The sequence below is a fragment of the Mandrillus leucophaeus genome, unplaced genomic scaffold (assembly GCF_000951045.1).
Source record: "Mandrillus leucophaeus isolate KB7577 unplaced genomic scaffold, Mleu.le_1.0 Scaffold596, whole genome shotgun sequence".
In the NCBI taxonomy this organism is placed as follows: Eukaryota; Metazoa; Chordata; class Mammalia; order Primates; family Cercopithecidae; genus Mandrillus; species Mandrillus leucophaeus.
In genome coordinates this window covers 767,870-786,459 of record NW_012106430.1, presented here as the reverse complement: position 1 = coordinate 786,459, position 18,590 = coordinate 767,870, and the positions used below count along the sequence as shown (strand labels likewise).

Below are 18,590 nucleotides of genomic sequence, written 5' to 3'. Positions count from 1 at the left end.
TAGATACATTAATTTTTCTTTTTTATTTTCTGCAAAGTAAACATTTTCTAAATGAGGTAAATTGATTACTACTGCTCTTAGCACCCATCAGTCATTTATTTTTAGTGAACTCAAGGATTGCACCTGAGCTGTAGCTGTGAGGGGCTGTGTAAAGATCTAAATCATGTGTGTCTGTATTTTTGTATTCCTCAGTGGAGTCAACCAGCCCCAGTCTGCTAACCACTGACAACACTCTTGAGCGTTCCTTTTTCATCCGAATGAAATCTACTCTGACCAAACGCGGTGTGCACATCAAATCATCAGGATATAAGGTAAGCTGGTTCCGGGAGGGGAGACATTGCTGTCTCAGGCCAGTCCTAGGTATTTTGCATTGAATTTTCCAGCTGCTTTAGGTCCATATAATGAACACATGTGATCTTGAGGAGTGCATAGGATTCCTAGTCATCTTCCTGACTCAAGGCAGGAGCTTCTTTACACCTCTCCTTCTCACTTCAGACATTGCTGGTGCACTGAAAGCCCCAATATAGTGTCTTTTCTCAAAACATTGATTAAAAATATGCCAAGTGCTTCAGCACCTGCTGGAAATTCACTTTAATGGAGAAGGTGAGCCAATTTCATATCAGTCCTTAAGATGAGTGCTCTAGAACTGCCACTTAGGAGAGTTCCACTTCTCTCGCTTTCCCCTTCAAATTCTCCCTTTCTCTTTAGAGAAAGGCTGTCCGTTTTAATAACATCTTAGCCACCGAGATTTATACACATAGACGAGAAAATCAGGTGGGATATTAGAAACCTGAATTTTGAAACTGTATTTATGGAACATGCAGTCACACCTTAGCATTCATAGAATACTCGATATACTTAAGTTCCTCACAAGCAAATACCAAGTCCACAGTCCAACTCTACATTATCATCATTTTAAGGTTAAGGATATAAAAGCTTTCTAATCTCAGGAAATTCCAATGTTTCAGTTACTATAGCAACATAAATTAAGACCTATGAAATTCATGAAATGCCTTTGGCAACCTGAATCTTATCAATTTTACAACACACTAACCAATCTCAAACAATATTGATTATCTGTGGGAAGGCAAACAGAAATGGCATATGCCATCAATGTGGCCAGCCGTTGTGACCTTCCCCAGCTTTAGAATTTAGAACTTCTGATAGTTCAGTTCTTTAAGGTGACTGTTGTGTTATCGGGGATGGTAACAGCCAGTATCATTAGGTCTTCAAAACCTTACCTAAGCCATCAGGAGACTAGCCAGCTGTATAAAAGTCAGAGTCGGGCACTTTCTTTGATATTAATTCTTCAGAAAAACAAGAGAGGTAGGGAAGCAGATCCTTCCAAGAACGACCTTTAGCTGAGCTGTCTTGGAGTCTAAAAGGCACAAGTGGAGTATCCTTAACCTTTAGCAGGTGCGATGCAGAGAAGAGCCAAGTGGGCAGCTCCACCTGCTGTAGCCCTATCCGATAGAGGCTTCTTACAAAGGAGTGCATTGAGGGAAAGAAAACAGACCCTATCCTTAGGACCATTTTCTATTGCCCTGCCTTGCTGCATTCATTAGTTTGGAATTCTATAAGCAGACCACAGATGTTGAGATTCTTGTTATTCTAATGCTAGAAAGACACATTCTTTGCATTTCAGATTTTAGGAACCACGGGGTTTCCTTTCGAACTGTTTCCTGTCTCTCAGCATTCTTTCTTCACGTTTATTCATTTTTACTGGTTTGGAGGGGGCACATCCCAGGAGGGAAGAAGGGTGAGAGGAGTGATATATAGTTTCAGAAAGCAATATTAAGTATAATTCAATATTGTTTGATAATTTAACACTGATTAAAATTTTTTTCATACCATAAACTAGAGATCAGAAAGTAATGATGGCTAAAATTAATAACAGCCGGTATTTAGGAACACTGCAATATGCTGGGTATCATATAGTTCACCTGTGTAAGACCTTACAGCATTCCTATTTTTGTTTCCATTTTACACACAAACTAAGGATAGAAAACTAATTAGCATTCTCAATGTCACATGTTGAAGGAGCAGAGCCAGAGTTTGAACCTGGGGAGTCCAGCTCCATACCACATGCACTTCACCACTAGGCTATACTACTATGCAGACAGCAAAGAAAGGTAGTGTGAGGGGGCGGGCGGCTGATGAGAGCAGGAAGCCACTTTAAATAGGAAGATCACAAAAGGTCACGCTGAGGAGGTGGGATGTCACCTGTGAGCAGTGAATGAGAAGGGACCATCATGCAAACAAATGGAAGAACGATGTTTCTGAAGCCACTTGGGCTTAAGATTAAAGATGCCTTGCAGTAAGAATGGGCCTTCAATAAACAAAAGACTTAAAAGTGCAACCTTGAACATCCAAGATTGGAAAAGATTTAGGAGCTATTCCAGTTCCCATCAAATCATGTAACGTTAAAGTGACCATACTCCCCTGACACACCCTGTCAGCAGGTCTTTCTCAAGATACCATGGGAGTCTCCAGCTGATGCCCTACTCTCCTCCCCAGAACTACTACCAACAAAAGTTGATTCATCCTCTGTTCCCTAGTAAGATGAATCATCCAGCAGATCCAGCTCTTTCCCTCCTCCTCCTCCTCTGCAGTGAACTTCCCTCATTAATTAACCTTGTCTGAAAGTTAGTGGAAGAGCTGACGAGAGCCCGTGGCATGACACAGCTGAATAACATCCCTATTTATCTGTTCGTTCTCAGTAAGTAAATCTAGCAGCTTATAAAACATTCCAATAAAACTGGTAATCACCCCACCACCACACAATAAACATAAATAAAAAGAAACGGTGATGATCATTTCTCTGTACTCCCAATATTCCCCCTAATTTATTACCATTATATGCATCTTTTCCCATAGTTAAAGATCCTAAGATGTCAAACTTTGCTCACTGCAGGTCACTATATTCTGTCCATTTTTCCTGTGATCTTGGCACATGGACCTTTCTAACTTTCTCCATCACTTTATCTGTTGTTGTTGTCATAGGAACAAAAGTACCACTTACTGAACATTGACTCTGTGGCAGCCCCTGTGCCACATGCTTTACACTTGTTTAATCCACACAACAGGATTATTTAAAATCCTTCTCTATGCCAGGCATTGTCCAAATGTTATATTCTATCATTATGCCCATTTTGCGGGTGATGAAACTGAGGTCTTAATAGGTGAAATACTTTGCCCATGTTCATACAGCCCTTAAGTAGCTACTGAAGCACCAGAATCAAATCCTCCAAGGCTGTCCCCTTAGCCCCTCTGCTTCACTGCTTAAAGGATTAAGTCCAAAGAATGGCTCAGCATGTGCTGACCTCAACATATGAAAAAAGTAATTAACTTAAATTTTTAAAAGAAAAACTTCTTGCCTAATTAAGACCTTCCCTCAGGGGCTTACCATATCCCACTGCACTAGTGTATCAGTGCTTGGTGATTCCAATGCGCCCAAGGAGTTATGAAGATTTACTTCTTTTCCAGGACTCCATGCCTACTCACATTCCCCATCACCAAGAGTTCTAGCCAAAGAAATACCAACCTGCATCTGCTAATGTGAGTTGCTGTTGCAGAGTTTGCCACACCCCATTCCTCAGGAAACTACCCTCTCTCCAATGAAGTTTCCCAAATATGAGCTGACATCCAATTGTTTCTGTCCTCATTTGCTTTGAAATCCACAGTAGCATGTTATCTGGACCAGCCACTTTTTATGCCCCAGGGGCTTCCCTGTTGTTTAGGCCTCACTGTTAGTCACATAGCATAGCACAGCTCTCATTTAAATTGCATTGCACATAGATTCTGCCTTCTTGATTAGGTCTATGTCTGGGGGAACTTGCTAGGTATAGCACATGGGGTAAAAGAAGATATGTAATCAGGGAAATTAGAGAAGGGAAGACTAATTGGGTCGCCTCCTTAGCTCCCGTCTTTGGAGGATAGTTTCCTTTGGCATGGGACTTTCAGTTTTCTAATCTCTTCTTAAATGCCCACCAGCTCCACTGTCATTTCTGAAGTATTTATTCACACACATTATGATGTCCTCATTCTAATGGCACTGTAGACAGCCTAGACTGGCAAACATAGGCAAAAAGAGAAAATCTATCATGTTTACATAATGCTCAGAATGTCTTCAAACTCTTCACAGTGGTGAAATCATCAAATACTGGAGTTCCTGCTATGACGTATGCAAACATATTACTAAGGGAGGGAGGATGCAAGAACTTGAGATCCTTAAAAATAGTCCCCCATCTGGGATGATTTGGGCATGGATTTGCCTGTAGCTAAGTATTAAGCTAAATGACTTCCGAAATCCTACCCAGTCTCCTTTATGACATAAAGAATTCTAAAGAAAAAATAATTGGTAGTTTCACTAGTTTATTAGGATCGCTGATATACTCTAGCTTTAAGAGTATCTGCATCTAAACATGAAGTAACAAAATTAACGAGAAGGTGCTAATTAGCTAAAGAAAATTATTTTGCCTTCTCTAAGCCCAAACATAGGTGTCTTTTAAATTAGAAACTTTTGTTACTAAAACTTCATAGTTGCATATGCTCTGTGGAAGAAGGTACACATGAAATTTTAACAGATTTGTTTTATTTGGGGTATCATAGAGCCCTTTAAAGATTTGATAAAATCTATAGAGCCTCTCCCAAAGTAAATTCATTTTGCATCATTTTATCCATTGATTCCAGGTTACAAAACCCTATTTAACAGTATGATATCTTCAGCACTTATTAAGAAACCAAGTTAGTGCATCTTCCAGAACATATTCCATCAGTCTCACAATAGCCCTTTCCCTTCCTCCTCATTTCTCCCTCGCATTTATCCATCCAGTGTTGATACATATTGAAGTCCTATGCCTTTCTGCCACACTTTCACCTGGAAAACTCTTACTCAACCAGTATGGCCCCACTCAAATATCACTTATTTTTTCATTTCCCCCAATGCATATAAGGAAAATTATCCCTTCTCTTCTATGCTAAAATAGCATTTTGAGATTTTACTTACATTCTCTGTGCCTCATTTTCTTACCTGTAAAAGGAAGCTATTAATAGTACCTAAACCAAAGATTTTTCCTACAGATAAAGTGAGATAACACAGGCTCAGCTAGGCATCTTTTTTCCACTGTATGATGTACTTTCATATAACTTCATCTGAACTTCACAATAATTATTTTAGGTAATTACCTGTTTCCTCAGTTTTGAAGATAAGTAAAATGGAGACATAGAAATACAAATTGACTTGTCTAAGTCAGATAAATGATAAATGGCAAGACTGAGAAGTATCCAGATCTTCTGATTTCAAATGCCTCCTAATGTCCAATACCCAACATTGGATACTGGGTACTTTGTTACCCTATTTTCTTCCCTCAGCACCTAGCACAGTATGCTACACGTAGTTGTCACTCAATAAATGTTGATTTAAGTGAATTGCATGCTCTCTTTCCTTCTGAAATACCAATGAAAAATGTTGACAGCACCAAGCCCTATGGCATACCACTAGAGATCCTGCTAGTTGACATCAGTATCTTTTACATGTGACTGTTGGAATAGCTATAAACTCAAAATGATTGTACCATGATTTGGCTCACATTTCTCCATCTTGCCTACAAGGATATTGCACATCTTTATCGGTGCTTTACTAAAATTGATACATACTGGGTCCATAGTGTCCCCTTTAGCTATCAGTTGAAGATTCCATTCAGAAAATGAGAAATGAGTCATGTTAGCATCACCTATTTATCATGACTTCATGCTAGCCTCTGCTGATCACAAATTTTTATTAAATTATCTTTGAAGATTTTTTTTTCTGGATATAAACATGTTGGGGCTCTCTCTTTCTGAAAATTAGGATAATACTTGCCAATATCCTGTCTTCTGGAAAAACTCCATGATTTCTCAGAGACTGCTAAGAATATGTGACATATTGTAATAAGAATGCTGATTCTTATGGAGTTTTAATCATACCAGGAAAAGTATAGACTGGAGGTATGCCCAGCACTAATGTGGGGAGCAATATGGTAGTGGTCCTTCTCTGGAGATTTCTAAGACCGTACATTGAACCCATCAGTTAGGAGTCTCCTCCTCCTCCCAGACAAGTGTGGATGGACTAGATGCCACCTGGATGTTTCTTTTTTATCTGAGATTCAGAGATGTTCCAGGTGTCCAGACATACCAATGCTTCTCCTGAAGCCTTTTGCTTCAGCTTTGTGTTGTCTTGAAATGATGACTACAGCATTCCAAGTTGTGCAAAATGTAACTGTCTTGTCAAATCAATAGATGAATTTTCAAAGACCAAAAATTCTGTCAACCCATTCAGGGTTTCTAAGGCTATGCATTTATTGCCTTTCAATCAACCCAGATACCCAGGATAAATTGAAGGAGAAAAAATTTCCAGGGTGGAACTTACAGGCAGAGGTTATCCTGATGAAAAATGCAAATAGAGGAGAGAACCAATGAAATCAAATTTTTAAAATCCTATTACCTCGTTTTAGTCTCTGCTCACCTCTGCACAATTGTCCATTACAACGTGGTTTCCAGTGTCATTTTAAATACAGCCGACATTGTTTCTGATCTTAAAGAATTTATTTCCCATTACCAAGGCATGATAGTAGTTCCAGCTTTGGGTATGTCATTTCTGCTGGGACTAATCAGCTAGCTATTTTACCAACTAGAGGCATAATCACTAGCCACTCTGGGAAGTGTCTTTAAATTCAAGTATGTCAGTGACTGCAGCCCAAGTATGTTGCTAACTTACAGATCCTTCATTTTGCACTACAGAGATTTAAGGAAGCAGGTAGGGGAGTTAACAGTATCTCTTCTCTGACTAATGCTGCATCTTTTCAGATCAGTTTTCTGAGCCTTTGCTAGCTAAGAATAACAAAAGTGATGATCACTTTAAAAATGACATTGTTGATGAAAAAATTAACAAACTTTCCTATCTATAATGTCTTTTAACCAACTAATGCCCCTAAAAGTTATTGCTAATGCCTCTGTAAATACCTTCTCAACCTAATAGATTTATTTATATAATTATCACTATTATGAGACTTTGGCCTATTACAATTAGTTGTAAAACAGACCTAAGAACTAAAACACAAACACAAGCACAAGTCATTTTTCTTCAGGTCTTGTACTCTTTAACATACCAAGTTGTCCTAACAATAGCTGCAGAGACCCCAGATTTCTCTTTCACTAAAGTAATCTCTTGACCTGGTGGTCTGAAATAGCAGTTACTAAACTCTTTACAGAAATCAAAGGTTTCCAGATACAGGCATATCTTGGAGATACTGCAGGTTGGTTCCAACCATGGCAATAAAGCAAACATGGAAATAAGTAAGTCACATGAATTTTTTGGTTTCCCAATGCAGATAATAGTTAAGTTTATACTGTAGTCTATTAAGTGTACAACAGCATTATTTCTAAAAAGGAATGTGCATATCTTAATTTAACAATAATTTATTGCTAAGAAATGCTAACAATCATCTGAGCCTTCAGAGTTTTTGCTGGTAGAGGGTCTTGGCTCCATGTGAATGGCTGCTGACTGATCAGGGTGGTGGTTGCTGAAGGTTGGGGTGGCTGTGGCAAGTTTTAAAAATAAGACAACAATGAAGTTTGCCACATAGACTGACTCTTCCTTTCATGAAGATTTCTCTGTAACATGCAATGATGTTTGATAATATTTTTCCTACAGTAGAACTTTCAAAACTGAAGTCAATCTTTTCAAACCCTTATCAATTAAGTTTATAGAATATTCTAAATCCTTTGTTATTTCAACAATGGCCACAGCATCTTCACCAACAGTAAGTTCCATCTCAAGAAACCACTCTCTTTGTTCACCCATAAGCAGCAGCTACTCATCCATTTAAGTTTCATCACGAGACTACAGCAATTCAGTCACATCCTCATACTCTACTTCTGATTCTAGTTCTCCCGCCATTTCCACCATATATGCAGTTATTCCCTCCACTGAAGTCTTGAGCATCTCAGTCATCCATGAGGGTTAGAATACACTTCTTTAAAACTAATGTTCATGTTGATATTTTGACCTCTTCTCATGAATCACAAATGTTCTTAATGGCATTTTGAATGGTGAATTCCTTCCAGAAGGTTTTCAATTTTCTTTGCCCAGATTCATTAGAGGAAGCACTATTTATGGCAGCTACAGCCTTACAAAACATGGTTCCTAAATAATAAGACTTGAAAGTCAAAATTACTCTTTAATCTATGGGTTGCAGCATGGATATTGTGTTAGCAGGCATGAAAACAGCACTGACTCCCCTGTATGTTGCCATCAGAGTTCTTGGATGACTAGGTGCATTGTCAGTGAACAGTAATATTTTGAAAGGAGTATTTTTTTCTGAGCAGTAGGTCTCAACAGTGGGCTTAAAATATTCAGTAAACCATGCTAATATACAGATGTGCTGTCATCCAGGTTTTATTGTTCCATTTCTAAAGCATAGACAGAGTAGATTTAGCATAATTCTTAAGAGCCCTAGGATTTCCAGAATAAGTGAGCATTGGCTTCAACTTAAAGTCACCAGCTTCATTAGCTCCTCACAAGAAAATCCACCTGTCCTTTAAAGCCAGACATTGATGACTTCTCTCTAGCTATGAAAATCCTAGATGGCATCTTCTTCCAAGAGAAGGCTGTTTTGTATCCATTAACAATCTGTTGTTTAATGTAGCTACCTTCATCAGTGATCTTAGCTAGATCTTCTGAAGAATTTGCTGCAGCTTCTACACCAGCAGTTGCTGTTTCATCTTGCACTTTTATGTTATGGAGATGGCTTCTTTCCTCAAACTTCATGAATTAACCTCTGCTAGCTTCCACTGTTTCTTCTGCAACTTCTTCATCTCTCTCAGCCTTTGTAGAATTGAAGAGAGATTGAACTAAAGGTCTTGCTCTGGATTAGGCTTTGGCATTATGGCTGGTTTGGTCTTCTATCGAGAACACTAGAACTTTCTCCATAACAGCAGTAAGGTTGTTTTACTTTCTTATCATTTGTGTGTTCACTAGAGTAGCACTTTTCTTTTCTTTCAAGAACTTTTCCTTTGCATTCACAAGTTGGCTAACTGGCACCAAGAGGCTTTTGGCCAATCTCAGCTTTCAATATGCCTTCCTCACTAAGCTTCGTCATTTCTAGCTTTTGATTTAAAGTTAGAGATGTGCAACTCTTCCTTTCACATGAACACTTAAAGGCCATGCTAGGGTTATTAATTAGCCTAATTTCAATATTGTTGTGTCACAGGGAATAAGGAGGCCTGAGGAGAGGGAGAGAGACTGGGGACAGCTGGTCACTGGAGCAGTCAGAACACGCACAGCATTTATCAATTAAGTTCATCTCTTATTTGAATCATGATTCGTGGCACCCCCAAAACAATTATAATAGTAATATCAAAGATCACTGATCACAGATCACTACAACAGGTATAATAATAATGAACTTTGGGCCAGGCATGGTGGTTCACACCTGTAATCCCAGCATTCTGGGAGGCGAAGATGGAAGGATCGCTTGAACTCAGGAGTTCGAGACTAGCCTGAGCAACATGGCGAAACCCTGTCTACCAAATATACAAAAATATTAGCCAGGCATAGTGGTGCTTGCCTGTGGTCTCAGCTACTCAGGAGGCTGAGGTGGGAGGATTGCTTGAGCCCAGGAGGCAGAGGTTGCGGTGAGCTGAGATTACACCACTGTACTCCAGCCTGGGCAACAGAGGGAGACCCCATCCCAAAAAAACAAATAATAATAATAATGAAGTATGAAATGTTGTAAGAGTTACAAAAATGTGATGCAGAGATGAAGTGAGCACGTGCTATTGGAAAAATGGCAGCAATGAACTTGTTTGAAGCAGGATTGCCACAAACCTTCAATTTGTATAAAGCACAGTATCTAGACCATGTGCAGTGGCTCATACCTGTAATCCCAGCACTTTGGGAGGCTGAGGCAAGAGGACTGCTTGAGCCCAGGCGTTCAAGACCAGCCTGGGCAACATAGCAAGACCCCCTCTCTACAAAAATACAAAAATAAAAATACTTAGCCAGGCATGGTGGCACACTCCTATAGTCCTAGCTACTTAAGAGGCTGAGGCAGTAGGATCACTCAAGCCCAGGAGTTCGAGGCTGCAGTGAGCCGTGACCGTGCTACTGCACTCCAGCCTGGGTGACAGAGCCAGACCAGAGAAGAACCACAGTATCTGGAAAGTGCAATAAAATGTGAAACACAATAAAACAGAAAACAAGGAATGTATGTTACCGTTTGACCTTTATTACCTCAAAATTACTCTACTGAAGAGTGACAACCAGAGTAGCTATGACATCAGACAGCTGAGGATTTGGACTTAGTCCTGCATTCCTGGGTCTGTGACTTTTATTTAACTTCTTTAAGCATCTGGATTTTTTCTTATAAAACGAGAGTACCAATACAACCGTCTTCATAAGGCTATTGTGAAATAAAATGAGATGTAGGTAAAGTGCTTACCACAATGCCTGGCCCATTGTGAACACATACAATCCATGTCTACATGTGAAATTTCATGTATGGAGGTGAATCTAGACTATACAAAACCTTAATTTCTACACCTCTGCAGATGCACCTGTACCTATGAAAAATAGTAATTCATCAGTAATATTTCAGATTATCTCCTGGAAGTTATATGAGCTCTAGAATAATAAATGATTTCTTCCAAATATAGAAAATGCATTTATTTCTGGGAAATTTCTTCTTGCTTAAGTGTCCTGAATATTGATTTGATTATAAGGGACAAAATATGACTGAAATACGTCATCTGTTCCTTTAACAAAAGAAGCACATATCAAATGGTTTTCTTTGGAATTGATTTAGCATCATGGGAAGACTAATACAGCCCTTAATGCAAGAAATGAAGTAGGGAAAGGACCAATTTGAGGTTGTTGATCTCTGGAATAAATGGAGCTTCTAAGCCTCCTATGTAGCCCATAAGTCTCCATGGTTTGATTAGAACATCTATATCCCAGAAACTGAACCTGCGGGGAAGGCAAACTGCCCCTGTGGCTTGAACGCTGCTGCACCCGAGAGATACTATGCGACATTCCTTAGGGGATTCTATCAACTCATATCACCTCATTCTTTTTTTTTTTTTTTTTTTTTTTTTTTTTTTTTTTTTTTTTTTTGAGATGGAATCTTTCTCTGTTGCCCAGGCTGGAGTGCAGTGGCACGATCTCAGCTCACTGCAACCTCTGCTTCCTGGGTTCAAATGATTCTCCTGCCTCAGCCTCCTGAGTAGCTGGGATTACAGGCGCCCACCACCATGCCCGGCTAATTTTTGTATTTTTAGTAGAGACAGGGTTTCACCATGTTGGCCAGGCTGGTCTCGAACTCCTGACCTCATGATCTGCCCACCTCGGCCTCCCAAAGTGCTAGGATTACAGACGTGAGCCACAGCTCCCGGCCCTCTACCCACTCATTCTAAGTAAAAGAAGAGAGTCAGGATTCTGGAGCTGATAGCTCCATCATAGTGACTTTCCAGGGCACAAGGGAGCAATTTTATCTGCCCCATCCCTCTAGGGATGCCCCTCATCCCACCATCAAATGAAAAGAATGACCTCATCACAACGTGATTTGAGTAACAAGACTCTGATTTAGACAAAAGAATCATCCATGTAATCAAATTCTCAATCCTCTGTAGTTACATCTAGGGAAGAAGCTTTGGGCTGCTGCCTGGGCGGGTGTGTGTCTTATTGGAACTACCAGTGAACAATTGATATCTCTAAGTGGCTATGTTGAAAACATCACCTTTGGCTCATAGTTGGGCAACTGTCTACGGAGACAATCCAAATAAGTTATCCCTTGACTTATAGCAGCATTTACATCTCCCTTCTACCAGGGCTTTCCCATCTGCTTTTAATTCTCTCTGAAGTATATATTGTCCTGATATATTCCCATGGGTCATACCTGCATTTCACTCCGATTTCTGCTTAAACATCACTTTCCTCACCTCCCCATCTACAATATATCAAGTGTTCCTTCTGCACGCCATCATCTGCTTTATCCTGCTCCTTACTGTTCTTCATCACACTTAACACAACCTGACACTATTTTATACCTGTATTTGTACGTAGTTCTCCTCCCCTACTACAGTGTAACAGGAAATTCCTAGAACAGTTTCAGGCACACAGTAGAAATTCAATATAAACATTTGTTTTTTTAAAAATGAATGAATTTATAAATATTAGACATCATTTGTACTAAGCCAGAACATATTTCTTCCTTGGGTCATTGTTCTACATCTTCCTTCAGTCAGTGTTCTAGTCCCTTTAAAAGAAATTTAGAGATGAGAATATGTAGCCAGTGGAATTATACAAGTGTTTATAGTATTGGGGCCCTGATGATAAGGATAAGATGATACTATAACTTTTCTGTTTAAAAAGCCTACACTAATGGGTGACACATTCTATGACATATTTTTTATGCTATCATATTCAGTTTTTAAAAAATCAATGTGTATTTAACTTGTGCCCCACTTGTACCCAATTCTAGGGGCTAGAGCTCTGGAAGTACAATCAAGAGATACTTGATTATTACTTGGTAGTTTTGAATATATTTAACAGTCCTCAACAGCCCCTTGTCAAATGTCCTTCAAACTCATGATTCCTTGTAGAAGTCATGAAAAGCAGAGTGCCTTAATAGGGGAACACCTGGTGGGGAGAGTCAGAACATTTCATCCCACTACCAGCACTTTGCTTCTGACTTGCTCTGCAGTGTCGGACAAACAGCCTGATTATCCTGGGCCTCTATTTCCTTGATGAAAACAAAGCAAACAATTGACTTTGATGTCATTGATGGTTGGTTGACAGTACCTGCCTTTGAGCTCCACTCTGTGCATTAGTGCTTTAGCCACTTTGGGACATTCTGGGTAAAACGGAATAGAGGACTGGCCTACCCAGGAGCAGCCCCTGATTTCTGGGAAGAGGGAAATTAAAGTTTGCGCAGAAGTTCTCACAGGGTCAGAGTCACCAAGAACTGTCGTATTGCCTCGTGGTCAAGGCTAGTTTGAGAATCTGAAATATTCTAGGAAACATTTAACCAAATGAATGCCGCCAGGGGAAAGAGGTCTGGGAAGGATTTTGTAATTTTTAGGGAGGGGTCAGTGAACTTTTGTACCTTGCTCTTAGACTATGGATGGACTAAAACCAACCAGTCTCAGAAATTAATCTAGATCCTCAACTGAAGACAAAAAATAATGGTGATTAGAGAGAAATACTCCTTTGCTTTATTCCATAAACAGTGGCAAATTTCTTTTCCTCACTAACTTTAAACACAATATATACTCACCCCTCTGATTATACCAAATAACACACAGCATCATGTTCTTTTTAAATTTATCTATCTTCTTCTTTAATTATTTGCAGTTGGCTTATTGGTGAATACCTATGCCGCTGTTATCTGAAATGGGTGTACGTTTCCAGTTTTAGGGACTTGAAATGTTTAACCTGCCTAGAATAGCTCCATAGGCAGTTGAGTCTTGGGTAAATGCTCTTCTATGATGAGTGGAATTAACAATATTATAATTGTCAAACTCCTCAAAGAAAAATATCATAATAGGAATGTAAAATATTCTTGAATTTATTATGAATTACTATCTTCTCTATGAAATGTGGCTTTTCTTTATACTGAAATGATACTGAGAGTGATGCAATTTGCCCAACAACTCATAGTGGCCAGATCCCAAGCCCCTTGGCAGAGCAGAGGGATGTTAAGCTCTGTGGATTTGATCTCTAGGACACAAAGGTGGCAGTGCCTAGCACCTCCAGCTTCTCATGCACTCCAAGAACCCTAAAGTAGACACAGATTGATACAGAGCACTCAGTAAGTAAAAAAGGGAGTGAAGCCCAGAACCAACACACCATACCATCACTGTCCCACACAGTGCTGACAGATTGCAAAGCCTAGAAAGGCCATTGTCCAATCTTCCTCCCCACACAGTGCTCCTCTTCTTGGGGAAAACATCAGTGGAGATGTGTCACAAGAGCCCATAGGACATTTTGGCCCCCAAAGAATCTTTTCTCTCTTGCATTCATAAATCACACGTCCTAATCATGCCATCCAGTCCTAAAAATTTTTAAAGGATGGTACTCTGCTAGTGAAAATTCATAGACACCTGCTCTTGATTTACTTCCTGCTTAGAAAAAATTTACACAGCTGTGATATTGCAGAGTGACTCCGTTCAAAGTACCAAACAGTGAGGCTTTGTCAAGAAGGGATATGTTGGATGCTTGGGTTATGATGATTTCAGCTGTTCATTTTTTTTTTACAGCATCATTAGTACTCTGTCATTCTAATAATAATAATTCCCTTTTGACATCATGGAGGTAAGAAGAAATCATCACTGACATCAAAAATGAGGTGATATTTCAGCAGTATTATTTCACTGGAGATAAAATGGAGAGCTTTATTACTCCCCATGCCTTTAAAGAAAGCTGAACAAGGCATATGCTGACCCTGGAGCTCATCTACTTCAGCTCCTTCCAGACTGATATGAAATAACTAATTTTAAGTATTCCAACTAGAGTTTTAGAATGTCGTTTTTTTCCCAAAGCTTTATTTACATCTACATAATGGAAAGTTTTTTGAAAACACGCTTTCTCAGTTGGTAATAACCTGAGAAAACAAAAGAGAAGTCTAGTGTAACCAAGAATGATCTATAACTTTCATTCTTCAGCATCACCCTTTGTTCAGAGTATTTAGGAATTGATTTCACTCAATCATGTGGTCAATACTGATTGTGTACCTGTTGTGTATTATACACTGTACTGGGTGCTGGGAAGACAAAGATGGATAAAACAGAGTCCTTGATCCAGAAAGTAGAGTCGAGACTTATGCAGGCACACAAAGAAGAGATAATGTGATATGTGCTATAATAGAGGTATGTTCCAAGGGCAATGGGATAAAGCAAATGATTCTATCTGGTGTAAAAAGAGAGGATCTCAAAGACAGCATCATGTTAGCCAGCTCTTAAGGGATAGGCTCACCTACAAAGATATGAAGGAAGGGAACTCTAAACAGAGGGAATGGTATCAGTAAAGAGATGAAGGCATCAAGTGTAGTGAGCAGAAGGAAATCTGGGTATCAGGAATAAAGATATGTAAGCTGAGCTGGCATATGTAGACAAGAGTAGGAACCTTCACATGGTATAATGCCAGCCCCATAGGCTAATCAATGTTTGGGGTCACAAGGATGAAGATAAAGAGTGTTTCATGTCAACAAAATTTTTTGGAATCATTGTAAGAGAAAGAGCATTATTTTCTAACAAGGAGAACATGAAGGCTGTTCTCAGCCTACTAGGTAAGAGAGTAAGTTATATAGATTTAAATAAGTCATTAAATCATCCTTTTGGAATTTTTTCCATTCATTTTTCCTTCTACCATTCTGCCAACATGAGTGCAGGGACTTTTTCCCCTTAACCTCAAATTGCTCATATAAATAGACATTTGGAGAAGAGGAATATGATCCTAGAACAAGTAACTCAAGGGAAAAAAAAACTAAGACCTGTATGCACTGAAAGCTGGCATTGCAAAACACATCAGAGATACGAAGCACTGCATAGACCTCAATAACTTAGCACTTGGTCTACACACCATTAGGTATCTAGATTATTGGAAATATCTCTGTATTTGGTAAAATACAAGCAAAACCTGCATTTCAAGCAGCCTATGGTTTCCCTTGAATATACCATTTAGTAAAATCCCTGACCTTTCAAGATGATAACTGTCTCTCATTAGAAAAATTTTATTTGTTCTTCAACTCACTTAATGCTGATTTTGGTTGGCTATTCAGAATTTCTACTAATTATAGTAACCTTTGTAAACAGTGTTGTCTGAATACCCAATCCCTTTGTCCCAGTAAGATCTGTGCATGTCACATCAGTTACAACTGATCTGCAATTAAAACAACAGTTCTCAAGTGTAACTGATGACATAAAATATGAGTTTCATAACCATGCAAATATTCAATGTTATAAGTTTTTTTTAAAAAAATCAAATACAGTATATGACTACTAGATTTTCAATAGGAGCAAATTTTCACCCCTTTCTCTCCTTCTCCCCAAAAAATAAACATTTATATTCCTGGATTGAATGATTCCTTTTTAAAAAACGTAATTTTCACAAAGAAAACAAAGAAAACCTCTCCCTTTCTAAATATTTTTGCAGCATCTGCATAGGCTTTACCTTTCTATAAAATATAATGTGATGTGGGGAGGAGGGAGTGGGGAGGGATAGCATTAGGAGATATACCCAATGTAAATGACGAGTTAATGGGTGCAGCACACCAACATGGCACATGTATACATATGTAACAAACCTGCACGTTGTGCACATGTACCCTAGAACTTAAAATATAATTTAAAATATATATATATATTCATATTATATATATATAAAAATATGAAACTTTGGTGCTTTGTATTGCAGATCATGAGCTGAGTTGCTTTCAGCTGCTTGATTTTATTTTATTTTTTTCTTTCTCAAACATCTTTTTCTTCTCCAGATAATCAGTGCTCTCAACTGCTCTCAAATGCACCTACTTCTGCCACCACAAAGCTAGTGTAACCCCATGGAGTACACTCCCAAGCCATGCAAGAGCCATTTAAAAGTAGATATTTTTGTTTAAGTCAGATCTCAGGATAGAAGGGGACATCATCCCCAGTTGACTCTTGGCTCTTTTTCATATGCAGAAGCTAAAAAAGAGAACTGGACCAAGTTGGGTTTGGGTGTTCAGGCTTTTCGCATGTACTAAAGCAACACAGAGCTGATGCACAATAAGCAAACATGCATTATGGGTTGTTTTCCATCACTTTATAGACATATGCATTCATAAATTTTGATACGGTTGTAAGAAGCTGACTTTGATGGGACCAAACTCACAGACGAGCTTTCGATCACTGGAGCAACCACAGTCTAACTTTATGTTGACAATTTATCAGCCCTTCTCCATCAAGGAAAATTGTTTTTTAGTACTTGCCTATTAGCAATCACATGCATAATATGAAATTGAGTTTTGGGGAGGACGGCCTACCATCTGTCTTTCTGATATTTTTTTTCAGTGTTTCACGCTCAAGTTCAACTCTCTGTGTATCAGAATGCTATAAAACAGGATTCACCCATAATATGGGCACTTAGCAAGAAAAATGGGCCAGATACCAATGTAATCTTTTAACTTGCTGACTTTTAAAAAGGAAAATCATTGATACCCCAATCTGTGCATTATCTTTTGAGTGCACTTCAAATTCTGCCTGCCTCTCAAAGCCAACTTTGGTACGGCTGATTCTTCTTAAAGAACAGTTCATTAGTGTGCTTCGAGAAGTGTTAAAACACTTTTACAAAAATAAAAATTCAAAGAGAAAGTGGAAAGCAATGTGAAGTTGGAAAATGGAGCTCTAAAGGATTGGTGTGAAGAATGAAAAAGATGTATTTAGTTTCCCTTCCATGTTCCAATATGCTAAGATTTTTATCAATAATATTGTTTTTCTGCAACAATACCTGCCTCAGGGAAAATCTGCTCTGTAGCTGTCAGGATTATACTTCTCAAAATATGCTTAAGATGATTCTGTTAAATTGATAAAAAAAAAAAAAAAAAAAATGTACACTCCACAATGTAGAAGGATTGCTCAAAAGAACATTCCCAAGCCTTTCATGTGTAACTGCATTTGTGCGGCAGGGCATTTATTATGCTATAAATTCCATCACTGATTTTGGCCAGTTCAGATTGATTCTGCAGTAACTAAGTAATGAACCTTCCAGAGCCAAAGGGGGGAGGAAAAGAAGTAGCCAATACACTTGTGGCTGTGGGAATACAAATTGTAGGGTTCATTTAGTCACAGCTTTTATCAGATCATGCAGCCAATACCCTACAAAACAAGAAAATATATACCCAGAGAAATCTACAGGTTCCTTGATCTGACTTCAGCAGCTACAACAGGCAAACACTATGAGAACACTTCTTGGGGAAAGTAAGTGATCTATTTCTTCCTAAGCTTTTATTTCCCAAATTTGTTCCCTCTCGTTTTCCCTCCCACCAAAGTACAGGCAAATGTCCGTGCTACAAGAGCAACAAAATACAGAGCTCTCTTTTCCTAGGGAAAAGTTAGCCATGCCTGAAGCTTGGCCTCCCTCAGTTCCCAGTGCCGGGGGCTTAAGGGATCCTCAGCACAGAGGAAGCTCCCAGGGGTTGAGATGTAGCAATCCTCTCTTCAGATAGTTGTAAAGAGGAAAATCAGTTTCCTCACAGTAGCTGCTGCCTGAGCCTGTTAAGAAAATAAGGTCCATCCTGGCTAACACGGTGAAACCCTGTCTCTGCTTAAAAAATACAAAAATTAGCCAGGTGTGGTGGTACATACCTGTAGTCCCAGCTACTCGGGAGGCTGAGGCAGGAGAATGGCGTGAACCCGGGAGGCGGAGCTTGCAGTGAGCTGAGATCCCGCCACTGCACTCCAGCCTGGGCGACAGAGTGAGACTCCGTCTCAAAAAAAAAAAAAAAGAAAAGAAAGTAAGGTAACCAGTGAGATGCAAAGCAGGAGAAACATCCGCTTGAGGTGCCCCACGACCCCCCTGG

At 39.2% G+C, this 18,590-nt stretch overlaps 1 protein-coding gene across 1 annotated transcript in view; it reads left to right on the top strand.

Annotated features, from left to right (window-relative positions):
- The window catches only part of NPAS3 (neuronal PAS domain protein 3), a gene marked incomplete at its 5' end in the record, with an annotated part of 876,143 nt that overhangs the window by 807,803 nt on the left and 49,750 nt on the right, over positions 1 to 18,590 (top strand). Inside the window, one exon of the mRNA XM_011999525.1 lies at positions 193 to 311. Within this exon, the coding sequence (XP_011854915.1) occupies positions 193 to 311 (119 nt within the window). The remainder of the gene's footprint in view (positions 1 to 192; positions 312 to 18,590) is intronic.